The sequence below is a fragment of the Pleuronectes platessa genome, chromosome 21 (assembly GCF_947347685.1).
Source record: "Pleuronectes platessa chromosome 21, fPlePla1.1, whole genome shotgun sequence".
NCBI lineage: Eukaryota > Metazoa > Chordata > Actinopteri > Pleuronectiformes > Pleuronectidae > Pleuronectes > Pleuronectes platessa.
Window position 1 is genome coordinate 6,771,411 of NC_070646.1, and position 23,922 is coordinate 6,795,332.

The window sequence follows — 23,922 nt, forward strand, 5'->3', positions numbered from 1 at the left end:
CGGACATGAAAACCAAATGTGCAGCACTAAACACGTAGAAGCCGATATTTATTTATAGAAAAAGCATGTATGTGATATTATTATATATTCCAGTAATAATCTTGAAATCCTTTTTTTTAAACTAGTGATACTAAAGTTTGCTTTTGATGACATGCTTCTTGAAGTTAGAAATGCATCTCTGTGATGAGTTTGACCCCAAACAACAGAAAACAAAGGCAATGAACGTGGTAAAGTGACAGTGATGCAGATTCTCCACACAGCTGAACGTCTCCTCTACATGAACAATAATACCGTGAGACAAGCAATCTCCTTTATGTCCACTAGGTGACACTAGCAGCCACCACTTCTTCCGAGTCATGTTGTGACAGCAGGAGTCACGGAGCATCAGCTCAGGGAACAAACACATTATGTAACTGTTCTTATCAAGATGTCCCGGTGTCACAGTCAGACTGTAGAGCCGAGTGTGATCAGCCCTGTCAGAGGAGCTGGTGGTTCCTCAGCTGAAGAGAGAGGAGAACGCAGCAAGAACACCAGACCAAAACAAAGATCCTGATAAATCCTCTGATTCCTCTCAGACCTCTTCGAGAGATGAGCTTCACACTTTCAGCAGATTGATTCTTTTCACTTCTAGTCTATCTCCCAACAAAGCCTGTTTCCTTCTTTTTTCAATCAGAGCAGGATTTCATTTGAGCTGGAAAGACCTGCAGCACAAAACTCACAGACGTCCACACATGATGAAAAATACAGTTCCATTCAAACCCACTACCGCATGTGCCTGTTTAGATGACACCACTGAACAGCCATGTCATATTCAATCATGCTGGAAATTTAAAGGAGTGTGTGTGCCCATGTTAGTGCCCACAACAAGTTCCCTCTTTGCATCTTTAGTGACTGGGGTCATCTTCAAGTGTGAGACCACGGCTGTCACACACAGTGATTCCACCAGGTGGCACCACAGCCTGCTGGGAAATTTGAAGCTCAAGCTCAGAAGATCCACTGAACAGTTGTTGGGTGAGTGAAGGGGGAGCTGCCTTACCAAGCCAGCTCCTGTTCAGGTACACCGACACGAACACCGGAGGAACCGTGAAGAAGTCCACCACCGAGTTCACCTCCAGCCAGAACCACAGCTTGTCGTTGGCAGCGATGAACTGTGGAGACAAGGATGAGGTTATGAACAACGAACTCCATTCATATAAAACAATGGTTCACAGTGCTTTAAGAGGAAGATAAGGAAAAGTCATAAACGGGTGAATAATCAGTAAAGTTAAGCTTTTGCAAAGATACATGTTTGATTAAGTGATTTAAAGTTTAATGTTCAAAGTTCAATGGCAGTAAATTCCATCATGTGGAGGCTCTGAGGGAAAGGGCTCGGCCGGCCTTTGTTACGAGGTGAAGCCTGGGAGTAACCAGCAGGGCTCCAGTGGTAAAGAGGTACCAGTGAAATCTGAACTTTCTATCGCCACTGATGCTCAAACTGTACAAGCATTGAAATTGTACAAACTCAGGTTCATACATATCTTTTTCTAGTGTTTACTATAAACATACTGTTCCCTTTTTTGGTGGGGGCCATAACCCCCCGATTTTGATTCTGATAATCCTGAAAGATATTTGGGTGCAAGGTCGTTTAAGGCCTTATAGGTGAGATATGACATTTTAAAATTAAATTAACAGGAAGTAAGTGTAGGGAGGAAAGCTCAGATGTCATCTGGGTATTCCTCTTTTTCCCCAGTGACAAAATATGAGAAGCAGCATTTTGTACATTGAAAAGACAATGGAGCAAGATCTGGCTGATGAAGATGCATGCATGGAAGGTGAGATTCAAGAGATAAGAGCAGGAATCAGAGGCTTCGGTTGGACTTACTCGGAGGCCGAAGTAGAGCAGGAAGAACACGTTGAACGCCATGTCGATCTGCAGCGTGAAGTCCTTGTAGAAGTTGTGACAGGACTCGATGGGACTGTTGGAGACAGAGACACAGCGAGTTCATGTCTAAAGAAAGAAGTGACAAGTCAAGTGAGCAAAGTGTTGGTAACATCTCCACTCCGGGAAATAAGTGAATATGGTTTTAGAGTTTTTTTCAAGACAAATAAAGTATAAAAAGATGCATTGTTCTTTTCCCTGAAAGTGCATTTTGTAAGATTCCCAAAAAGAGGAGAATCTGACGTGTTCAAAAGTGCAATATTTTTCCAATGTTGTTCTGTTGAGGAAGGACATGCATTCATTGCCACACAAGCATTAAGTCGTGGAGACGCTTGATTAACCCTTAAATAACTGCAAAACAACATGTGATGTATTGCATCATGAAATCTGCTCTGTTTTCCTCTCAGGCCGGAGTTTCTCATCTCATCCACACTTCAGTTCAATGTGAAGCGGGATCGAGCGGCAGAGTGGCACACGCAGTGGTTTAAGGGTTAAGTGCATGCAGGGTTCATGTCTTCAGGCAGCCAAAGCAAATGCAGTGAAGTCTCACCCTCAAAATGCTCGTATCTGGCACCAAGAATTCAGATAAAGAGAAATGATTAACCATGTGGATGTGAGTGTAATAAGTTAGAATGATTGTTTAGTAAAAATTCACATCCTGGAGGCTGCCGGAGACAAACAGTTAGTTGGTTAGTGTCCAGCCCTCAGCTGTTTGCGTTAATAGAGATTTTTTTCTGCAGTAGATATGAAACGGAGTTATTATTTTAACAGCCCTGTGATACAACGGAGACCTGTAGCTGTACGCCGCCCATCGCCCCCAGTCGAGATTAGCTCCAGCTGCCCCCCCTTAACTATTAAAGGATAAATGGTTTAGATAATAGATGGATCATATCCACAATCTTAACATGAACTCATTCTGGAAATATTCCTAGAGGCAGGTTAGAGGGAAATAAATTATTTCTGCAACAGGAATAGTTTTAATGCTTTCGTGTTGCAGAACTCTATTCTACAATCTTTGCTTTTATTCTCATCAATAAGTGGATAGTTTGACTCTATTTGTTTTTCCAAATACAATAATCTGAAAAGACAAAATGACTCTGCAGTTCACAGACGTGTGATTTCTGGTGATACGATGATATGAACACATATTGTTTCCTTTTGAGAGGTCACGTGATCAAAAACCTTTGGATCCACGGCCCTAAGGTCACTGTGGATGGATTTCTTTCTGATGTCCACTTCCTGTTTCTCTGCAGCGTGTTAGTGTTGCAGGTCACTCTCCACTTGTTTGTTTCCCCTCTGCAGTGTTAGTTTTATTCCACCTGTACGATCCCTTCAACAGCTTCACTGATGCACACAACAACACTCAGCAGCTACAATCTCCCCTGTGCTGTTTAATACCACTCGGATTAAAGCATTTGCTTTTGTTATGTAAAAAAAATTAAAAAAATAACTCCCTCTGATAAAATTCTGTCCTGGTGAAGTTCACGATGGGGGGGGGGGGGATTATTCTGAATGTGATGCACAGCAGCGGTGTCGGATCACGACTCCATGTTTTAAAATCCTCCTTTATTATATCATATAAATATGTGAAGATTTGACACATCTCAGTTTCTTAAAGGGAACCTTAAAAGGTGGATAATCAATATTTTGGGGGAATTTACTGAGTTACGTGGACAATTACAAAGGAACAAGAATAGATTGAATAGATGTTTGTAGAAAGATTGTATTTTATCTTACTATAGTTTTATTTCTTACACTATTCTGCTCTATTTGTAAGTATAAATAGTAAATAAAATATGTTTCGACTTTGAACTAAACTGAAAGATTAGTACATTATTAAAGGCTCCTTGTGTTTTTCTTGGATTTGGCTTCTTGGTAGCTTTATATACTGCATATAAAAGAAAAAGAAAAAGAAATGTTCGATTTATAGATAAGATAATATCATAGATAAGATTGTGCTGGAAATTACGTGTGTTAGATAAGGATGGTTTGGAAAGTGCTAAACAAAGATCAAAACATAAAAACTAAAAAGAACCTGGACTTTTTGGATCCTGCTCATGGGAAGAAGGAAACTATTATTCACCAAGAGGACGGTGTCTTGTTTTGGAAAAAGCGTTTTCAAACCACAGCGGCTGATTTGTTTGGTTTTGGTCGGCTTCCTTTCTCTAAATTGACCGTGTGAGTGGTCACATCAGATTTGTTTGTTTTACATCCACACACTTTTCATTAAATTATCACATTCATCTTTCTTTAATCTGCTTAATAACAACCGAAAATCCTAACCAGTCTTCTGTGTGTCTCCTCTAAAAATAGTCGTGGTGCGTTGGTTAGTTCTGCCCTCATTCACCGTGATGAGACCTCAGCTCTGTAAATCCCTGTCACAGCAGGGTGACCGAGCGGAGTCAGACCTGCAGAGCCTCATAATGAAGTTCCAGTGGGTCTGGTTTGGAAGAGCTAAGCCTGTTATGGATCACAGACCCGCTCTGGTCCACAGTAGCACCGCTGTCTCTCCTCCTCATTAGTTTCAGAGTCACATCAAACAGGATCGACCAGCTCCTTTACAACGTCAGGTTTCTTATTCTCAATCATTCTCAAAGTTTTATGTTTGAAGACCAGCAAGAGTTGTGCACAAATTTTTCTAATACAGAAGTGGCCAATCATCTTAAAGGTTTGCTATAATTACATCGACAAATAATCAAATGACTGTGAGTTATTTTAAATGGGTTGTTCCAGTTAAAACACAAATTAAAATATATATATGTATATTATCAACTGAAGAGATGGTGATATGTCAATGTTTTGTTTATAAACGTCAGTTATAGGCTTAACATGATTATATGACACAATGTAAGTTTGTTGTTGTTAGCTTGTTGTGTTGATTTCTGCCCCCTAGTGGAAAAAATAACAACATATTTGTGGAATAAAGTTTAAAATCGGCTTTAAATATTTTGTGCGACCGACACAACTCATGAATCCTGACTCTCAGCTCTGCTTTAACACTGATGAAGCAAAGAGGAGTGTGGAAGGCTCCGTGTTCATCCCTCACTTACAAATAACAGCACACAACAGAAGTCCCCGAGGACGTTTCATCATGACTGGACAGCTCGTAGATCAGTGAATGTGTTGATGTCTCTCTCTCTCGGTCTCTCTGTTGCTTTGAACCGGGTCGGCCTGCCCGTCACAGAACTGCCTCGGCAGCCCCACGAGACTAATTACAGGAAGGGCTGGATGTCTTACAGTCGGCTGCCACTTACAGGGACACCAGAGAGCCGCTAACTGGCTGCTCTTTGGCTTTAAGTACTGAGCTTGTTGGGCCGACAGGTAGTGAGAAAATCCTGTTCGAATAACAGAAAGGCCTTGATGAGACGGATTAATAACAGAGTGTCGTGGGATGAAAGTGAAGATCATGGTGAACGGCAGCTGTGGAATCCTCCACGGAAGCATAACGATTCCCCGTCTTGTGCATGAAAAGGTTAAAGAGAGGGGTCAAAGGTCATCCTTCATCAGGTGACAGGGAATCGGGCGCTGTGATGAGCATGTTTTGAGAACAGGAGGCCACAGATGGCAGCGGCGGGGCTGTAACTCTACCTGAGCTTGTCCAGATAATGAAATGAGATCATGCTCGCAAACCACATCAGAGCGTGCCGAGCCCTCAGCTGGATGCGGTCTTATGAAATAACCTGAGCGCTTACCGCCAGGACCACGAGGCCAGATTACACCAGTTTATGGCCCATTTTCCCATCTCTTGACTCCCTTTGGGCTTTGATAAAAGCTTTTATCCCGGCGGTGTTTTTTGTCTTTAATGGCACATCCTGTCCAAACACCAGCAGGCCGCATTTACAGCCCACTGTGGCACACGGAGCTAAAGGGTCTTCCGCTTCCTCTAATTTGATGAGCGATGGTGATTGTGCTGGACAGGAACTTTGGTCTTTCCTGCCTGTGTGAGCCTTATCCCTCATTACACAGAATAAGCACGTTTCATCAGTGGCTATAAGGAAAGAGCCGTTCACCTGGAAGGAAACATCCAACGTATATGAGGATTTATACAGGAACCAGTTAGCAGCTGAAGTTTTTGAGGCCTAAATGTCTGAAACACATTTAATCTTTAATTCAAATTTTTACCAAGAAGCAAGAATTGGAAAAAATAACCTATATTTATACATTCATTGATTATAATACCTTATGCTTTTTAATAAAAGTACCATAAACTTTAAGCTAAACGACTCAGAGGACTCGGACAGAACATTTTGAATCCTCACTTTCATCCATCTTCAGACCTGTTGTTACCTTTGCCAAGAAAGTAAGTCCACCGCAGAAACAGGTGCTAGTTTGGAAACTAGGAGTCATAATAGCATCACAATGATTTCACTAATAAGTTATTGAAAATGTTACTTACTCAGAGGAATCTATGAAGTATATTACAAGCGCTCCAATGCTGAGAGCAAATACGAGGACCACCTGTGAAAGAGGAAAAACAAAGAAAGAAGAATTTTAATATAAAAATGTTCTGCAGTTCATTCCAACAGTAAATGTTTCTACTGGGATTTAAAGCAGTTAACAAAAATGTATTTAAAAATTCAAGTTACAGAGTGAACATTATATGAGAAAAACAAGCGCATGAAGGGGGAATAATAACATATTAAGCTTATAGAAAAATGAAAATCGATAAATGTACAGAGAAACATAGGATGATGATTTTATTAAATTAAACAGCAACAATTCATATTTTTAAGCAGACATCACGCTATTTGTAGACTTAATTCATTAATTGATTTGACAAATGAATCTAAACATAAATTGATGAAACACGGCTCTAAATCTTTTGTTCTGCAGCTGATGAACGTCTGAATTGTGTTTCATGGCATGTGGCCAATGTTTAATGTCTATTAATGAGCAATTATAGACCTGGGCACGTCCTGTCAGTCTGTTCTCACTGTGGAGCAGCAGTGTCACAGTTACTGTAAATCTACACCTAAACAAACACACTCAGCTCAGCTCCGCGTGTAAATTGGCAGGGGGGGGGGGGGGGAGGGGGGAGTGGGCGAGGTGACAGGAGGCTTTCATAGACACAAACAAGGAGGCTGAGGCTGAGGCGGCCTGATAATAAAAACCTGCGCATCGCTTTCGACTCCGAGACCTGGGGTAAGCTGAGAGACGTTCAGAGCAGACCGGGGGGGGGGGCAATAAAACATGAGATCCAGGCGTGTTGGTGCACAAAGCAAAGAGTCGTCGGGTGACAGCTCTGACACAGAGAGAGCTGGGGTGAAACTTAATCAATGCCGCTAATGCCACAGCAAATCAGACTGAAGTGTAAATACAAACAGAGGAATCAGCCTGTGGAGCATTTCACTTTGAGATCGACACAGCAGAGATGGAGCTGGAAGGTTTTGCAGAAACAGACGACAGAGGATGCAAATCTCTGTTCCCTAACTAGAGCACACTTCTCTTGACAAAGTAGGTTAAACTAAGCCACATGAGTTTATATTTCACATTTTGCAGGGCAGCTGTTAAAAAACACACTTTCTGCCATTTGGGTGAGAAAAGACCTAGATCTCTTTTTTTTATTCAAACAACTTAATAGTAATTGTACATTATCGTCCAGTGATGGTTAGGAGTCCAAAAGCACAGCGGCTCATTAATGCCATTGTGAAATGAGCGCCCTAATTTTGTCTTTTAAAAGCCGCAGCTAATGGAGACGAGAGCTCGAGGAGAGAGTCACAGAAATAATATGAAGAGAAAAGGTTTAAGCTAGACGATGTTTTACATTGTGATACACACCAGCTGGTTTCCTGCGACCCTACCTGGCTTGTCTGCTCACAATGGCTGCCCTGAACAAGAAACCAAAGGCCATCCATAATGAATGAGCTCAACCCAATTCATTTCCATGATGTGAAATTGTATTGTCAACCTGCAACCACTGATGGCTCCGTAATGACACAAAGCACTCGCATGCATTTTTAATCGAGGGATCCTCTTTGAAAGGCAGGAAATCTCCTAATGCCTCTGACCAAACTGGGTTAGACACTGGGACCAATGTTGGTGCAACACTGGAAAATGCAAATGTCGCCTTCAGAGGAAGATTCAGCGATGGCTGGAACACAGAGGGGGCGCTCATGACTCTGTTTGTCGATGAGCAGACGCCAGCGCTCATCATTCATCTCCGTCACAGGAGAACAATTCATCACATCCGTACCTTAGATCACATTCAGTCAGCCGCTGCTCATGGCTCCGCCCACACAGAGACACGGCTCGCTCAAAGTCACGGAGACGAGCGAACACGACACGAGTCGCTCACGAGAGATCTGTGAGACGTTCATTAATTGTCACGAGGATTTACCCTTCACTTCAGGTTGATTCAGAGGGACTGATGAAATGACTGTGTTTAAGAGAAACGTATAAAGCTGTCTGAGATGAAAGTTCCTGGGTCGTCAGAGCAAGTCTCAAATGATTTTAAACCATGTCCTTCTCAAGAAGTCTAAACCTATTTAAGACCAAGTGCAAGTCGTGTTGAGACAAGTCAGAATGAAGTCTTGAGTCATTTGAGGTAATTTCAGGTATTAATATCAAGTCTTTAAAACTAAGTCTCGGTTCAAGTCCAAAGTTTCCTGAAATAAGTTGTGTTTCAAGCCAGACTGAGCAAGTTTTAAGTCATTTAAAACATTTCCAAGTCCAGTCTCAAGTCAGTCAGAGCAAGTCTCAACTTCATTCTAAGATAACTCCAAGTCAGTTGTCGAGTCTGTCAGGTCAAATCAGGATAGGTCCAGACCATGTGTTAACAGTACGACATAGTTTGCCATTTTGTTTTTATTGCTACAGAAATTTTTCAGGTCAAAACTTGAGGCTCTATTGATCACTTAAGCACTAAATCATATAGGGTGTCATATGTAGAACATATTGGCTTTTAATTCATGAAATCAATCTTAAGGAGTCAAGTTATAGTCACATGATCGGAAGTCACTTTTTTCAAAAAAATCACTAAACCCGAGGCCACAGTTTCCTCAGACTTCCTCTAGGTCCACTTTCACAAGAGCTGATAACATCCCTGATGACCCCGTACAGCATGAGACTTCAGCCTTCACCGACAGGTCTGAAGCTTTCATGAGTCGACCAGCGGACATCAGAAAACCCACTCATGCTCCTCCACTCTTCCTGAAGAGTGACTCACCGTCCATCAGCGTGCAAAAACTGACAAAGAAACAGCAAATTCACCTGGGCTCAAAAAGCACTTCTACTCAAACTCTCTGATATATCAGATAAGAATTATTCAGTTTTTGTGGATTATTCTATGTGAAAATAACCTGAGGGAACGAAGGTTTTCTCGTAGCGATGAAGAACAGTTCTTGATATTCTACAAAATAATTATACGGGTAAAAGACGATCAACATTAGTAGTTTAGTGAGATTGCAGTGAGCTTAATGTGCCGATGCTGCAGCGTCTCAGCTAAATAAAATCAGGCTCATTGATATTCAGTTAAGGTAGAAACATGTTTTTCGAGATTCTGCAGTGGGTGGTTGTTTTGCTCCGTGAGCTGTGAGCATCTAAAAACAGGATTCAGAAGAAGCAGGGGTCAGTTTGTTCCATATTCCCTGAAAGCCTGCGCTCACTGTGGGATCAGAGCTGTCAGCGGTGGGATGCCAGGGATTCGTGTGTGCAGTGGCCTGACCGTCTTTGTCCGGTGCCCAGTCTGAGCTCTGTTATCCCCTGTGTCACATCCAGATCGTGCATCTCTCAATTGAACTTAACTCTCTGACCCGCAGCAGATTCCCCGAGGAACAGGGTGCTGCTTTCCAAAATAAAATGACCCTGAGGTCTGTCCTGGTGAATTCCAGCCAGCCCATCTGTCCGTCCTCAAAGGCCACATTGATTAACAAGTCATCTTAATGTGCACAACGGAGGAGCAGAGATATATTCTGCAGTTGTGTAGAGGAGTTCACCATTTATTACATCGATTACAAGTGAATGTAAAATGTCATTGTTTAGCTTTTTTTTGTAAATCAGGTCAATTTGAATCAAATGATTTTTTCCAAAATGCAAATTGCTCTTTTTGTCAGCTGATGAATTCAATCCACCAAATAAAACGTCGCCCTCCACAAATCCCAATATGAAATACTGTAATCATTAATTACATCCGCCAAGTACGTTATGTTTCCACCCATATTTGTTTGTTTCAGTCTGGGCCATGGCTCGAAATGACATCCCCCACAAAGTTTAGCCAAAGTGTGTTGATCGCCCCCTGGTGGCTGGCTGCAGTATAAGTCAAGAACCCTTCCTCCTCCACGTTCATGGGAGGGAAATAGACCAAATTGGTCAAAGTAAACAACCACGATCGTTCCTGTCATTTAAGGTCATCTTTATCATGGATGTACGTTTGGACACATCGTCCATCTTTATATACAATCTATGGATTTTTTGTTTATTTGTGAGTAAAATTATTCAAAAACTAACACATTTTGTTAATAGACAAAGTCTGGTGGAAGGATCGGGCTTTTGCCTGAGAATAACCAAATACATTTTAATGAAAATTAAGGGGTGGAACCATTTTTCTTTAACTAGAAATCATTGAGATTATCTGACCTCATCCTTTTTTGCTTTAATATTTCTGCAACAAGAGAATCCTGTGAAGGGTTGCTCAGCGTTAGCAGAGGCATGCGCTCTGAGTGACAGCTCTTTGTATTTTAATCTAGTTCCTCTTTTGACAGGCTGTTACACCCTGCAATCACCCCATCCATAAACATCACCATACAATCATTTAATGAGGTGCATTTTGATTTGATGTTTGCTTGTCTGGAATGATTAGGTAGGGCAGTAAAAACACTTTGGTAATAACCTTTGATCGTAAGCGACACTGTCTAAATTGTCACTGTCCAACTCGACTCTGTGTTCAGGGCTCTTGCACAGTTTATCCTTTGCTCGGGGTGATAGAAGCAAATTAGCATGTTCACTACCTCAGACAAAACACGCAGACGCCGAATTAACACCCGAGACATCTACGGTGTCGTTGGAGTGGAACTGCAGGTGCTGCACAACTTCAGCTCCGCCCACCCCGAGCTACTGTCCACGTAGTTCGACAGATGACGGGCACCGACTGTCAAAGCAACGTGGCGGATGATGAATCCCACTGACCTTATTCTGACCTTAAGTAAATAAATAACCTGGGAAGGAAGGAAGGAAGTAGGGAGACATATAAGGACTTCAGGACGCACCCAAAAACATCTAGGTACTGACTTCCAGCTTCTTATCTATAATATGTACTTATATGTCTTAGACTGTTAATTATTCTGTGACGGAGACAAAGAGAGTATCTCAGGGGCAAAATCTGCTCCTATACATCAGGGCCGTCCATCACCAAAAACCCAAAAGCTATATATTCTGTTAGGGATGGGAGACTGATTGACGTGTCTTTTAATAATTTCAGGTATTTTAATAAATGATGAACAGAGACCAGAGGGCATCTCAATCCAAGTAGGATTGAATGACGCTGTTTAAAGGTAAATTCACAGCATCAACATGTAACCACAACCTCCTCATAAATGACTCAAATTGTATAATTACACCTGCAAATCTGGGCTCAACCTGTAAAATGTAATGATTTGCTCAGAAAAGAGACAGATTGATCTTTCACGACACAGCTGCTTCCCCGTTCGGCTCAGACCGGCGTTCACTGGCTGTGGCTGCGTGTGAACCGTGCTCCTGGCGACAGGCGAAAACACAACATGCATACTAATGGTGTCTGGGATGGTTCTCCTAAAGCCTGGCACCCTCCTCAAGCATGATCTTAATATAACCTCTGCAGCATGTGTTTCGTAAACAGTCCACAGCCTCATCTGAGAAGTTGGGATTTAACCAGTTCCCATCACAGCCTCACTGTTTTCTGTGTCGTGTCCTTCAAGGTCACAGAAAGACCGGCGCACATTTACAGTTTAAAGGTCAAAACGAGGTCATCTCAGAAACAGCATCAGTAGTTTAACACCACTTTTTATAATATATATTTAAAATATTCCTAAATATATGTTACTAATTGTTTAATTATCTTTTTATTAGGATGTAATTTCAAGAAAATCCCAGGTTTAAAGATTGACTTGATTTCAGCTTTCATTTATTCTTTCGCGGAAAAAAAAGGGAGCTCTTGGAGTTTAAAGTGGCAGGAACCAATGAGCGCATGTATGATGAACTATAATTACATTGTTAAATTTGAGTTAATGACTGTCATTCAGAATTATTGTTGTTGGCTCATCATGAAAGTTGTAGAACTGTCTCCTTCATAAGATGCGTGTGCAGCTTCATTCACAGAACTGTATTGAGATACACTACATGAACGCAATGAATTGAAGTCTCCGCTCAGCAGAAAGTGGGACATTACTCATCATCCGACGAGACAACAATGAGTGTTCATAAAGGGGCGGCAGTCACTGAACACAGCAGCAGAAGGATGATAAATAGTATAAACTCCCCACACGTGTGTGCTCATTGTGTGTCACTCCCAACACACCCGAGCTGCTTTGACAATCTGGGGGTGATTCGCGACCGAGGCCAAGCTGAAGGACACCGAGCTGAGTCGGTGTCAGGCTGCTCGCTGCCGGATCACTGATCCTGTCGGGGTCCTTCCTCCAGTTTATGAAGGACATCAGACTGATCAGCAGCAGCAGAGGAGCAGCTGAACGATGTTTAACTTTCCTTTCAAGCATCATGAACCAAAAACTGCTTAATGTCTTTTTTAAGTACAAAAAAGGGAAGAGAATATTCTGTAAGGGTTAAGGTGAGGCTTGTTATTAAAACTACAGAAAAGGAATTGTAATCTGATTCATATTTGTATCATGCCTGTGTGTTACAATTCAAAGAAGCAACGATTTCTGATGAGAAATACAGCAATGACACACTAAAGGATTTGAATGTTTTTTATTATCTGCTGACCCTGTTGAAAAGTGGCCAAACGGGACAATAACCCACTTCCTGTGGTTTCTTCACCAACGCATGTCAGACTGTTTTCAGTCTAAAGGCACGAGCTCATTAATATTCTCATATCGCAACTCCGCATTTCAGATGAGCAGCCCAGAGAGCCATATATATAATAAATCAGGATTCGTTATATATTGGTTACAATGAGATTCCGGTGTACAGTGTGAACAGAACAGTAACCCTCCACTCTTTCTGCTGGGAATCCCTGGAAATGCTTACAGACCCACTGGGTGTCTGGAACGGCTGAATATAAGATTCACTGTTGTACTGCATCCTTCAGAATGTTTCCAGGGGATGAGGCTTCTCTCCTGTGCCTGCGACTCTCACACGCGACAGTCAAACCGGTGGGTTTAAGGGATTTCTCTCTCATCTTTTCCATAAAGCAGATTACTGCTTTGTCTTGCCGGCTTCCCGTGCAGCCACGTGCAGCTGCTTCCACATCATCAGGGATCACCGCCCGGCATTACAGCGTTTCCAGAGGGATAGACCCGCTCTTCAATGGGAACGTCATAATTCCCAAACAGGGAGGAGACGGCAGAATTCACAGGAGTCACTAGAGCAATGAAAATGTGCTGTATGTTTACATAGTATATAATCAGTTGCGTGCAGACACACACGTTTTTGGTTGTAGTTCTTGTATCGTCTGACATTTAAGAGACTTTAACCTCTGCCAAGGCTGATTGATATTGGTATTACACATGCTATACTATATTACTGATATTGTATATACATATATTGAGATCAGATACATTTGCCTTGTTTAAAGAATTATCTGCAAACTGCTCACACTGAAACAAGGCAAAATATTCTCTGATATAGCTGAAAGAAACATTTGTGACCATAAAGGGAAGTTAATCAAGATCAGGCTATTGAATAAGTTTATTTAGATTAAGAAAAATCCAGATAATTATCTAGATCTACATCAAATTCCACCTGTTCATAGACATCAGCACTCTTTCACTCCTTCCTCAGCCTGTACACAGACGTTCTGGTTTCTGTGGTGTGTACTGGACGGAGTCTGACGGGTAAAGTCACACAGTGTACCAACTATGTGAAAGTTTGAAGGAGTGGATCAACCGCTGACGTTATCACTTCACTTCCAGCTAAGAAGAAAGGGCAAATTACATATTTGCCATTCCATTAGGTGGAGCTACCGGGCGCAAACCAAAAGATAATTAACATTGTCAAAATCAAAAACCTCAAAGAATAACAAACAATCTAATAAAATGATTCAATGAAGTTGTCAATTTGTACCCAAGATTGTTGACATACACACAATACAGCTTGTGGAACAGCGGTGCTTATAAAACCTAACACCTGTAAAACAGGAAGGACTGATGTTTGGTTAAGGTTTGCAAAGTAGCTCCTTCGTGATTTACAGAAACCTTTTACCTGAGCAAATATTACAAGATTGAATGAGTTAAGTGCCTTAAAAGACATATAATCATCCATTAGCTGGGGTTGTGAGCACCATCACACTCTGTTCCACACGTCATCAGAGATAACTTATGTTGATGTCGATGAGGAGAGCAGGTCGAAAATAACCAGTGAGCTTCCACAACAGCTGCTGCTCCACATTTAAAAAAAAGAGACGGCCCGATGCACTTCGATTTATGATTCAGCTTCTCTGAATCTGTCGTGCAATTTTATGGGAATCTGCAAAGTAGCAATCGTAAATCTTCTTTTTTAAATGTTAAAACAACAACATAAGAATGTGTTCCTTTCCCTGCCAGTGCAGTGAAGGGAACCGAGTGGCTGTTGCTGTCAGAGTGATGAAGTATGACTCCAGAGAATTGGGGTTTGCCCGGGGTTACAGCCTGGGGGGCGTCCACGGCGACTCACACTTCCTGATTCACTCCGTAACCCGACATCAAATCACTGAGCTCTGATCTGGGCCGCTCCGTGAACCCCAGTAGAAACACAGCGTGGAGAAGACTGCAGGTAAAGAAAATCCAGTTTGAGCAGGAAGAAGAAGAGGAGTGGGCTCAGAGGTTTTTTGAGTCATAAAATAAATGTGTATCGTTTAGACAGCGATGTTCATCAGCCAGGTGATGAGTAAAGAACACAGCTGCTGCACCGATGGAGCATGACGAGAAAGGAAAGCAATAAAGCAGAAAGAGGTGAGTCATAGATTGTGCTTTACGGCCACAATCTATGGTCAAAGTATCAGTGGAGAGGAAATGGAGCGAGTCAGCACCAGAGTGAGATCAAACCTTAAACAGTTTATACAAACTGAAATCTGTGGTGAGCAACTGTTTGAAGAAGGATGAAGAATTTCCTGAGTCAGTCGCTGTATAAATAAAGGCTCGTTCGGTCGATATCGAAATGCAAAAAGCATAAAAGGGGACTCAAAGGAATATTTGGCTTTTACGAATACGACCAAAAACTATAAGGAACTCAAGCAAATGACTTCCAGCAGCTCGTGATCCTTTACTTTCTGTAAGAAAACAAAGTGTTTGCTCCTGCTCAACTTGAAATACTGGTTGAATTAAGACTTTGTGTATTTGTTCCCACAGAGGATGTTTATCTATGAGGAAATACTGTAACTGCGTGGATGTTATCAGCTCAGAAGATCAGTCATTAACAAAGAGATGAAAAGCAACGTGACTCTATCTGAGGTGTCTGCATTTTTTCTCATGTTAGTCGAGAAGGAGCGTGCTTTTTGTACAGGTTCAGCCCAGTGGGGCAAAGTGGGATTTGCCAATATGGGCTGTAGCAGTACAATTTGATTGACGATGTTTTTTTAAGAAACTTCCCTTTGACGATACTTTTGTTGTAAAAAAATCCACCAGATATTTATGGTAGTGCAAACATAAGATAATATATAATGGGCCTTCTACATATTGACTAGTGTAGTCATTCATCAAGTTGCTGTGGCTCTGCTGTGTATAGAGGTCGGGAAAATACATATTCATGCACAAGGCCACTGTCGCAGTGAGCAGGAAATTAAAGCGATGTGGAAAATGACATGTTGCTGCACTGACTCTCTCCTTGTGTTGTCCTGACATAACGCGCTTCTCTCTTATTATTCACCGTTTCAACCGAGCAGTAGATTTTATTAAATTTTTCTCTTGTGTAAAATATCTGTACAAGTTCTAACCCCAGTTGCAGCAACTTTTCAGAACATAAATTATTTTTGATACCTTGTTTACATAGTTTGCATAAAGCTAAAAGATTTCAGTGGTGCAAAATTATTTGACAACTAAACACCCAAGAAAGAGGCAGCAAATCCTTACTTTAGTTCCAACGCTATGTTAAAACTGGCCAGTCGTTCAGATTTCTACAGTTTTACCTCGAGTCACTCAGCTGAGCATTAAACTTTCATTCTACATGAGGAAATAAAGAAAAAGGAACTTAGATAATTCCCCATATCTCACTTTCTCCTGCAGGAAAACGAAAAAAACGTATTGTTAAACCTTCATGTTAAGGTTAGATTTTCACCTCCATTAGTTTGTGTCACTGTTATTTAGCTGGATTACACAGAAACTACAAGACAGATTACCATGAAACTTGGTGGAAGAGTGCAGAATAAAAATAAACATTAAAGGCGTTGATCTTTTTAATTAAATTAGGCACATTTAGGGGACTGATATTTATGAGTGAGTGGAATTTGGTGTAGGTATCTGCTCTCTGAGTGGCTTTCCGGTATTTGATTTATATTTAAAAATTAAAAAACATGTGTTTTAATCTGGGCTTTAATGTTATCCACCGATTTCAATCCCTCTGTGTTCATTCTTTGAAATGAAGGTTTACTTTTATCTCTATCAACAATTCATTTATCATTATTATTTAGTTTTTGCTCATTCCCCATCCTTTCTTATGTAATTTTAATTATTTGAAGTACATCTGCGGTATAATCAGAGTTATATAACCACCATATTAGTAGTGGTAGTAGTTCATGTGTTTTATAACTAAAGATCCAAACAGTGGTCGCGTGCTTTAAAGCAGTAAGTAAGTGGCTTGGCTTCAGTCCATTACCCATATTGCAGAGAGATATTAAAAGAATAATGGAAATTAAAGCACTTAGAAACTGGATCCTGCTTTAAACCACTTGGCTCAGTGCTCAGTTTGTGTTTCACGCTGTACAGGTTGCACTGTAACTACCCAGAGCCTGAAAACTGACACTGGTCCCTGTATATAGTGAGTGACCTGATCTGATGACTTTGTCTCTGAGTTGTGAAAACAACGCTGCCGCCGCTGAATATCATGGGTCCAGCTCTGTGGATCGTCCCTCTCTTTGTCATGCTGCTTAAACAGCTTGAAGCTCCAGTGGGATCGACTTTGCTTTTTATAAACTCTTTCAAGATTGAGCCCAAAACAGCATGTTCTGCTGCGTTATGAATAAAAGACTTAAACTTATTCTACCACAGCTTGAGCCATTATTCAGACATTAAAATACCCATAATCAAAACAGGCAGCGTCCAACCCCAAATCCCACAGTGGCTTAGCCATGATTTAAGCCTTCCTGGAAGCAGCCCAACCACTCTCACAGTGAGGCGTAAAGAGCTTAGGATGGGAGGGGATGGAAGGGTCCACCCCAGGCCTGTCCCCGGGTCCGTCTCAGCTGAAATATGAGTTTGTAATTCACTTGCCTCTGTGCTAGTGTTGGAAATAAGAGAAAGCAGCTAATGAATGGAAAGCGGCAACAGATATATATCTTGGTCAAACGGACAAAACCTCTGATGTCTAATGATGCGTGAGAAGAAATCTCATTGAAAGAGTTCGATTGGAGTTAAAAGCAGGGAGTCACCCCGCTGGCAGCGCTTCACAGACGAGCTGCAGCCGCCTCTGCCCTGCGCTAACAATGGAGATGGAAATTCATGGCGTGTGTTAAAATGCAAATCACGCTTTCTATCATGGAAGTTGGACACACTGCAACTGTGGCAGCCGCGTGTATTTTTAAAGTTCGAGGGGATGCAGGATGCATGAGGTGAGAGAGCAGCGGTGGCTCCAAGACATTAATGCAAATGTCTGGATTCATGTTCTGCAGGTGGGGACAGTCCGATTGCGATTCAGCGCACAGAGCCAGGGATGAACTTCCCACCAGAAGTTATAGCCCCTGTGATCATTATGCAGCAATGTCCATTAACCTCCAAACATTCATTTTCTCTAAGTGGCCGTGGGAAATTATTAAGAAACTGAACTTGCCAAGGGAAACGCCTGTTTGGTGCAAAAGTGCCGGTTGCAGAAATGGAAGAGTTGCCAAAATATCTGCCTTTTCCTGTGAGAGGGAAGGTTTGTTGAAATCTGCCGAGTCAAACTAGTGGTTGGGAGTCTCTTATCACAAAGTGGCTCGTGTATGAGTCTTTGAGGAATGGGCAGAATGTGCAGCCCTCCTCTTTCCCCTGCTCTCTCACTACGTTGCTGCTCCACCAAACTAATTATAAAACACTGGGCACTTGTGCCAAGGAAGCACCGAATTAGAAACGCCTCCTGCCCCCCGCCCCCTGGGGACACAGTAATTATCGAACCTAATACTCGCTGGTCTCCCAAAACTAACAGTAAGACCACTGCAAGAGTTTGGCCCCAGTAGCAGAGGATCAAGCAGCTCTCAGTCTGTGGAATCTGCAGACACAGACAGCCTCAAGTCAGGACAACCTCAATTAAACGTGTCGAGGCGGCGAGCGGATGTGTCTGTGTGCTGCACTGAGGGGCAAACTTTAATCATGTTATGTGTCTATAAGACCCCAGACATCATGCAAAGCAAACCAGTGAACCAGACAACTTCATCCTTTGCATTACAATTAAGACTTGGTATGAATCCTGCTGGAAGACAGCAATTTTATAAATGTACTCTGTATATAAGGTTATTATTTAAAAACTTTTGTCACAACTTTGAGTTATTGAAAAGTCATTAGACAACAAGTAGATTGGTGAACTTTGATATGAACATAAATAATAATAAACATATGTTTATAAAAATGGAGGTAAGTGAAGCCAAAGTGTCTGGAGCGCCACCTAGACGCTGGCTGTAGTATAGGTCATAAATCACACAGTCATTCCAGTTAGTTCTTATCACACTGTTGTTTGTGTTCATTTTCCAGTTTATGTTTGGTTTTAAATATTTGATGCTAGAAAAAACAGGATGAAACATCATGATTGACAACTGAGACGAACTCTGGCTCCAAATTATGTCAGAGGCGCAAGACGGCAGCGTTCATGTCCGGGATACTTTGGCTTCATTTCTGGATAATGGGAGGAGGTGGAAATGTGTTTCCATCTTTATATATAATCTATGATCTGCGTAGAAAAAAAGACGAAAATGTATGAATACCCAAATATACGAATCTTGAGGAATTGAGATGATTTCTGAACGTGACGGGGAAGGCCAAAACGTAAATGAAAAAGATCGCTGATGAATTTTATGTCACATTTCTTGAAAAGGTTACTGCCATGTCACGGGTGCTTTGTGACATTTCCAGCTCTGAAAATTATTATTTTCATTTATATTGAAGAGCCAAACTGAAAGAAACTCGAAGGGCACTCAGTTGAGCACATACATCCACCAAGGCCAAACAGTCTCCTGATGAAACAACATCTGAATTCACTAGATTCAGATGTTTAGTTGGATCTGCGGCGCAGTTCACACAATAATAAATATCATATATTTGTGTTTTTCCAATCAAGATCCATGAATTCTTGAAAAAGTCAAATCTCTGTCAAATCCAATGTCTTTTCTTTGGTCTCTCTTTGAACCCGTTTCACGACCAGTGCAGTAAGATCATTTCCCTTGGGTGTAACTCACCTTGTTATTAGTCCTACTATGAGTACTTATCGTTTGGTTAACTTTAGTCTCACATTGTTTTCTTCTGGAGGGCCCTGTCAAAACAGGCCTGGCAGCTGCCGTCGCCCGAAAATAACGACAAGCTTAGGCGGCCAGAGAGCCAAGTGACAAGGCCACATTGTTCCCTGTCCTGCACTGGGTGCGGTGAAAGTCACACACAATTGTGCTGGCACCAGAAACCACAGGTGGCAAACACCCTGCCCAGCGTTGCCACAAGGCCTCGGGGCATATCCGTAGAATATCGGTTACATTTAAAGATGCTGACTTCCTGATCTGAAGTCAAAAGTCAACTGGAAATGTCAGGGAAAGGGCGCTCGCAGTAAAGGCCTTTTGAATCCTTTCAGGCCCGAGTTGAATACTGGGGGAAATGTGACCATTAAGCACTGAGCTGAATTCCCAGTCATGTAAAGAATGAGAGTTGCATCAGAGAGAAGAGAGCCAGTCCCCACAAAGGTGTTCGCTCTCTCCCTCTCTCCTCTCCTCTGCTTTTCTCACTCTCATCAGACAAAAAGCTTTTCCATGTAGTGGTACAATTGCCGCTGCTCACCCAGCCTCTCTCAGAGGAGGAGGGGGAGGAAGAGGAGGAGGAGGAGGAGGAGGTGAGTTAGTCTGCCTGATGAAATTGCCCTTTCTGGCCCAGCTATAATTTTGTCCTGAGCTCTGTTTTCCCCCCGCAGCTGCTCCCAGGTGACATCAAATCCAGACGACCGCAGTAAAGAGAGAAGACAACTCCTTCACCCGGGCGTCTAATAGGACTTCCTGGACTTGTTGACCTGGTAATCCTAGATGACGGCTTTTTTTGTCCGACAGCTACTGATGGACTCAAAGTGAATTCTCCTAACCCTGTAAATGTACGGGTTAAATGTACCTGCCGTCACAGCCTCCTCCTCAACCACTGCTTCCCTCAGAGCTTTACAATGTACTGTCTCATGTGGTCGTTAATGGAGTCGCTATAAAACCATGGTGACACACCTATTCACACAGGCAAGTGGCACTAATGTACACAAAAGGTAGAGCGGGTGATAATGTCACACCTTTGTCAATCGCTGTATAAAGTGTGTGTGTGTGCATGATGTTTCAGTAAATATATAAAAGCTGAAATATCCTAGTTTTCCATTTAAAAATATAAAAAAGTACACAAACATGTGTGACACCATCCACTTGCAACCGGTAGTATTTCTAAGTAGCCTAACTTTTCCTAGAACAGTATCAGTACATGCTCCGCAACACATGCAATTACTATTAATCCTATTTATAGGGGCAATTACCAGCAAACACAGCCTGTTCACCAGCAATGTTAAACAACAGGAACCAATTCATCCCAGTCTGATTGTAATTCCACTGAGTGTGCTCCACCTGAGACTGCAACTGGAGTTAGCAATTCAAACTGATTCGTGCCAGAGGGCAGCTCTGTGCTTCCAATAATAGAAAACCTTTCTGTGGCTAGAATAATAGCTCTCCCCACCAGCACCCACTCACCTCCAGACACACACACACACACACACACAGACTTCTAGAAACTGGCTAAATGTCACTCAGCAGGGTCCCATCATTTAGGAGCCATCATCCCCCCCCCCCAACCCCCCGAATACACCAACCTCGGATGCTCACTCTGTCACGTGTTTCCATATCGTACAGGATGAGATTCTCAGGGGAAAGTGGAAATAGATGCCTGACATTACAGGAGACCCGCTGGGGGGGGTGTTGGCACAGGTACGAGCTGCCGCCACCTGTTCAGCCCCTGAAGAGAGTTGTGTTTGTTTGGAGCGACGCACACAAACACGTGATGACATTTGTGATCATTGGTTGCAAAAATCGACTGGAGGGGAAATACAACAATTCATTAACTGACAGATGGGATCCTTCCACCGTTGATCTGGAGCAGATAAACCTTTACAGACGACTGAAAGGTCATCAGGAAGTGTCCTCCCCTCTAATCAAATAGCCCCGAAGGCGCGGTTTGATCTTTTTACAATCTGCCAAGAGGTGAGGCCAGTCGGGCAGAGGGAGATCCGGCCTCCGGGGCTTCCACAGGGCAGCCTGCACCTGTTTATCACTCAACATCCACCATGAGAAGCAAACACTGGGCACAGACTGCAGACGGGATCAGCGTGCAGCTCGTCGCACTGGGGTCCAAATGTGTCACGCAGCATCTAATGTGTGTTTAACAACCATCACAGGAGGCAATAACCAGGAAATATTAACACTTGTTAAACTCAGAACTATGTTCTTAACATTTGATTTCCTCATCTCACAATTTCAAAGTTTTGTATCTATTCTTTCCGGTACCTAGTTTTCTTATTCATTCTCTCTTTCCCTTTTGCTCCCCTCTGTAAGCCAATGTTTTGAGCAGAAGACAAACTATACAAGTAATTGACTCCGTGGAGAGATCAACAAATGTTCTTTGGACCAAGATCCATAAACCGATATCAAAATTGCAAACGTCTTCAGGCATTCTGCAGCCGAGCCTCTGTCTCCGTTGTGTTTAGGTTTTAAGATTCATTCTTTCCTCGACTGCATCCAGATCTCTACTTAATTATTTAAGCGGAAATAATTTGGTTAAATCAATTACAGGACAAGTACTACACTAAGATTTGCATGCACCAGTAAGTGTATCAGGGAGCAGAGCTGTAATTTCTACCAATTGGTAAAGAACAGTTGAAGACAGTCGATTCACCCCCAGCGGCTTTCATTAGAGAATGTTGCAAATATGAGGAGGAACATCCAGAGTAAGAATCTGCTTCAGGATATTTTAAGAGAACTGAGCAATACAAAGAATATCAATATAATTCCAATGTATAGTGATAATGAAGGTTTAGCACATATTTTATCATAAATAAGATTTTAAAACAACAAACTAAATAAAAGAAATGATAATGTGACATTTATTGTGATAAGACTGATATGAATATTGTTATATCTCTATATCATGTTTAGGCCCCATCGGTCAGCAGCCCTGCAGGAGAAAACAGGCTGCTTGCAAAATCAGGTTTTTTAAATAAAATTAAAAAATGACATGGGTGAAGATGTGGCAATAAGAGCTCACTCCTCACTTCAACAAAGACAGATACATGAATAAAACAAACACACCCCAGCCCCCCCTCTCATTTAAGCCATCACAAGCCTCTCAGCTGGCCTGGAAACAGGCTTTAATGTGCCCCCCCCCCCCCCCGAACAGGCCGACACAGAAAAACGCACACATCTGCTGTGTCTAGGTAAGCTGCAGTTGCCACGGTTACAGACGAGCGCTCGCTCAACAGTTGTGTGTGTCAAGCCATCATTGAGACAGAGCGCTTGAGCTGCGCGCGCACACACACACACACACACACACACACACACACACACACACACACACACACACACACACACACACACACACACACACACACACACACACACAAATGAGTTCAGAGTGAAAAACAGGGAAACACAGAATGGCAGTGGAGCCCATGTCACGCTCCGTTTACAGATATGCTGCTGCCACCGCTCGCCGTCACTTCAGCCTCTGCACTCAGGATGATTTGATAGACGGAGCCTTGGGGACAACTTCAGCTCAGCCTGAGGCATCAGGGGTTCATTTGACATTTGGAGGAAGATGGAGAACATGAACCGTTTTTAGCCCAAACTGGGAAAAAAAGAAAAAGTGTTTTGCTCCTGGTATTAATCACCGGCTTGCAGCCGCGCACAGCTCCGCACATCTTCTCAAAACAACAACAAATGCTTCACTTCACAAGATTTTAAATGACGGGATTCAACCAAACAGGGGAACGATACACATGTTCCGACCCTGACACGAGGCCTTAAATCATTACAGCTACAGATTTATTAAAGAAGCGCTCAAAATGGTCAGGAGTTATTTTCCTCCGCAAACATGAATTGGCTAATATCCCCCGTCAAACCATAATGCTTGAGTGTGGCCGCCCAACCCAGTATTCTTGATTAACAACCTCCACACGCTGAGCCAGCTGGAAATGCTGCACCACATTTAGGGGGCTGAGTGAAAGTGGGATCAAGCTCCGAGCACTGCGGCAAGCCTTGGCATGGCACCCCCCCCCCCCCCCCCCTCCCCGCACCCCCCCCACACACACTCATGCCATTTCACTCCACCCCTCCTCGGCCCTGTCAAAAGATCTCGTAAAATAAAAATCTCCACCGTACATAAATCGTCTTTGACTCGATGACCTCTCACAGCAATCTCTCAAGCCCTCTTCTGATCCTGACGTACGATATAGAGATGGTCACATGTGATCAGTGTGGTTTATGT

At 42.4% G+C, this 23,922-nt stretch overlaps 1 protein-coding gene across 4 annotated transcripts in view; it reads right to left on the reverse strand.

Moving 5' to 3' along the window:
- Positions 1–23,922, reverse strand: part of LOC128426873 (calcium-activated potassium channel subunit alpha-1) — a 69,176-nt gene that overhangs the window by 33,999 nt on the left and 11,255 nt on the right. For all 4 annotated transcript variants that reach the window (XM_053413926.1, XM_053413925.1, XM_053413928.1 and 1 more), the window contains exons 3-5: positions 6,315–6,376; positions 1,862–1,955; positions 1,037–1,148 (exon numbers count right to left, since the gene is read on the reverse strand). In XM_053413926.1, coding sequence (XP_053269901.1) covers positions 1,037–1,148; positions 1,862–1,955; positions 6,315–6,376 — 268 coding nt within the window. The remainder of the gene's footprint in view (positions 1–1,036; positions 1,149–1,861; positions 1,956–6,314; positions 6,377–23,922) is intronic.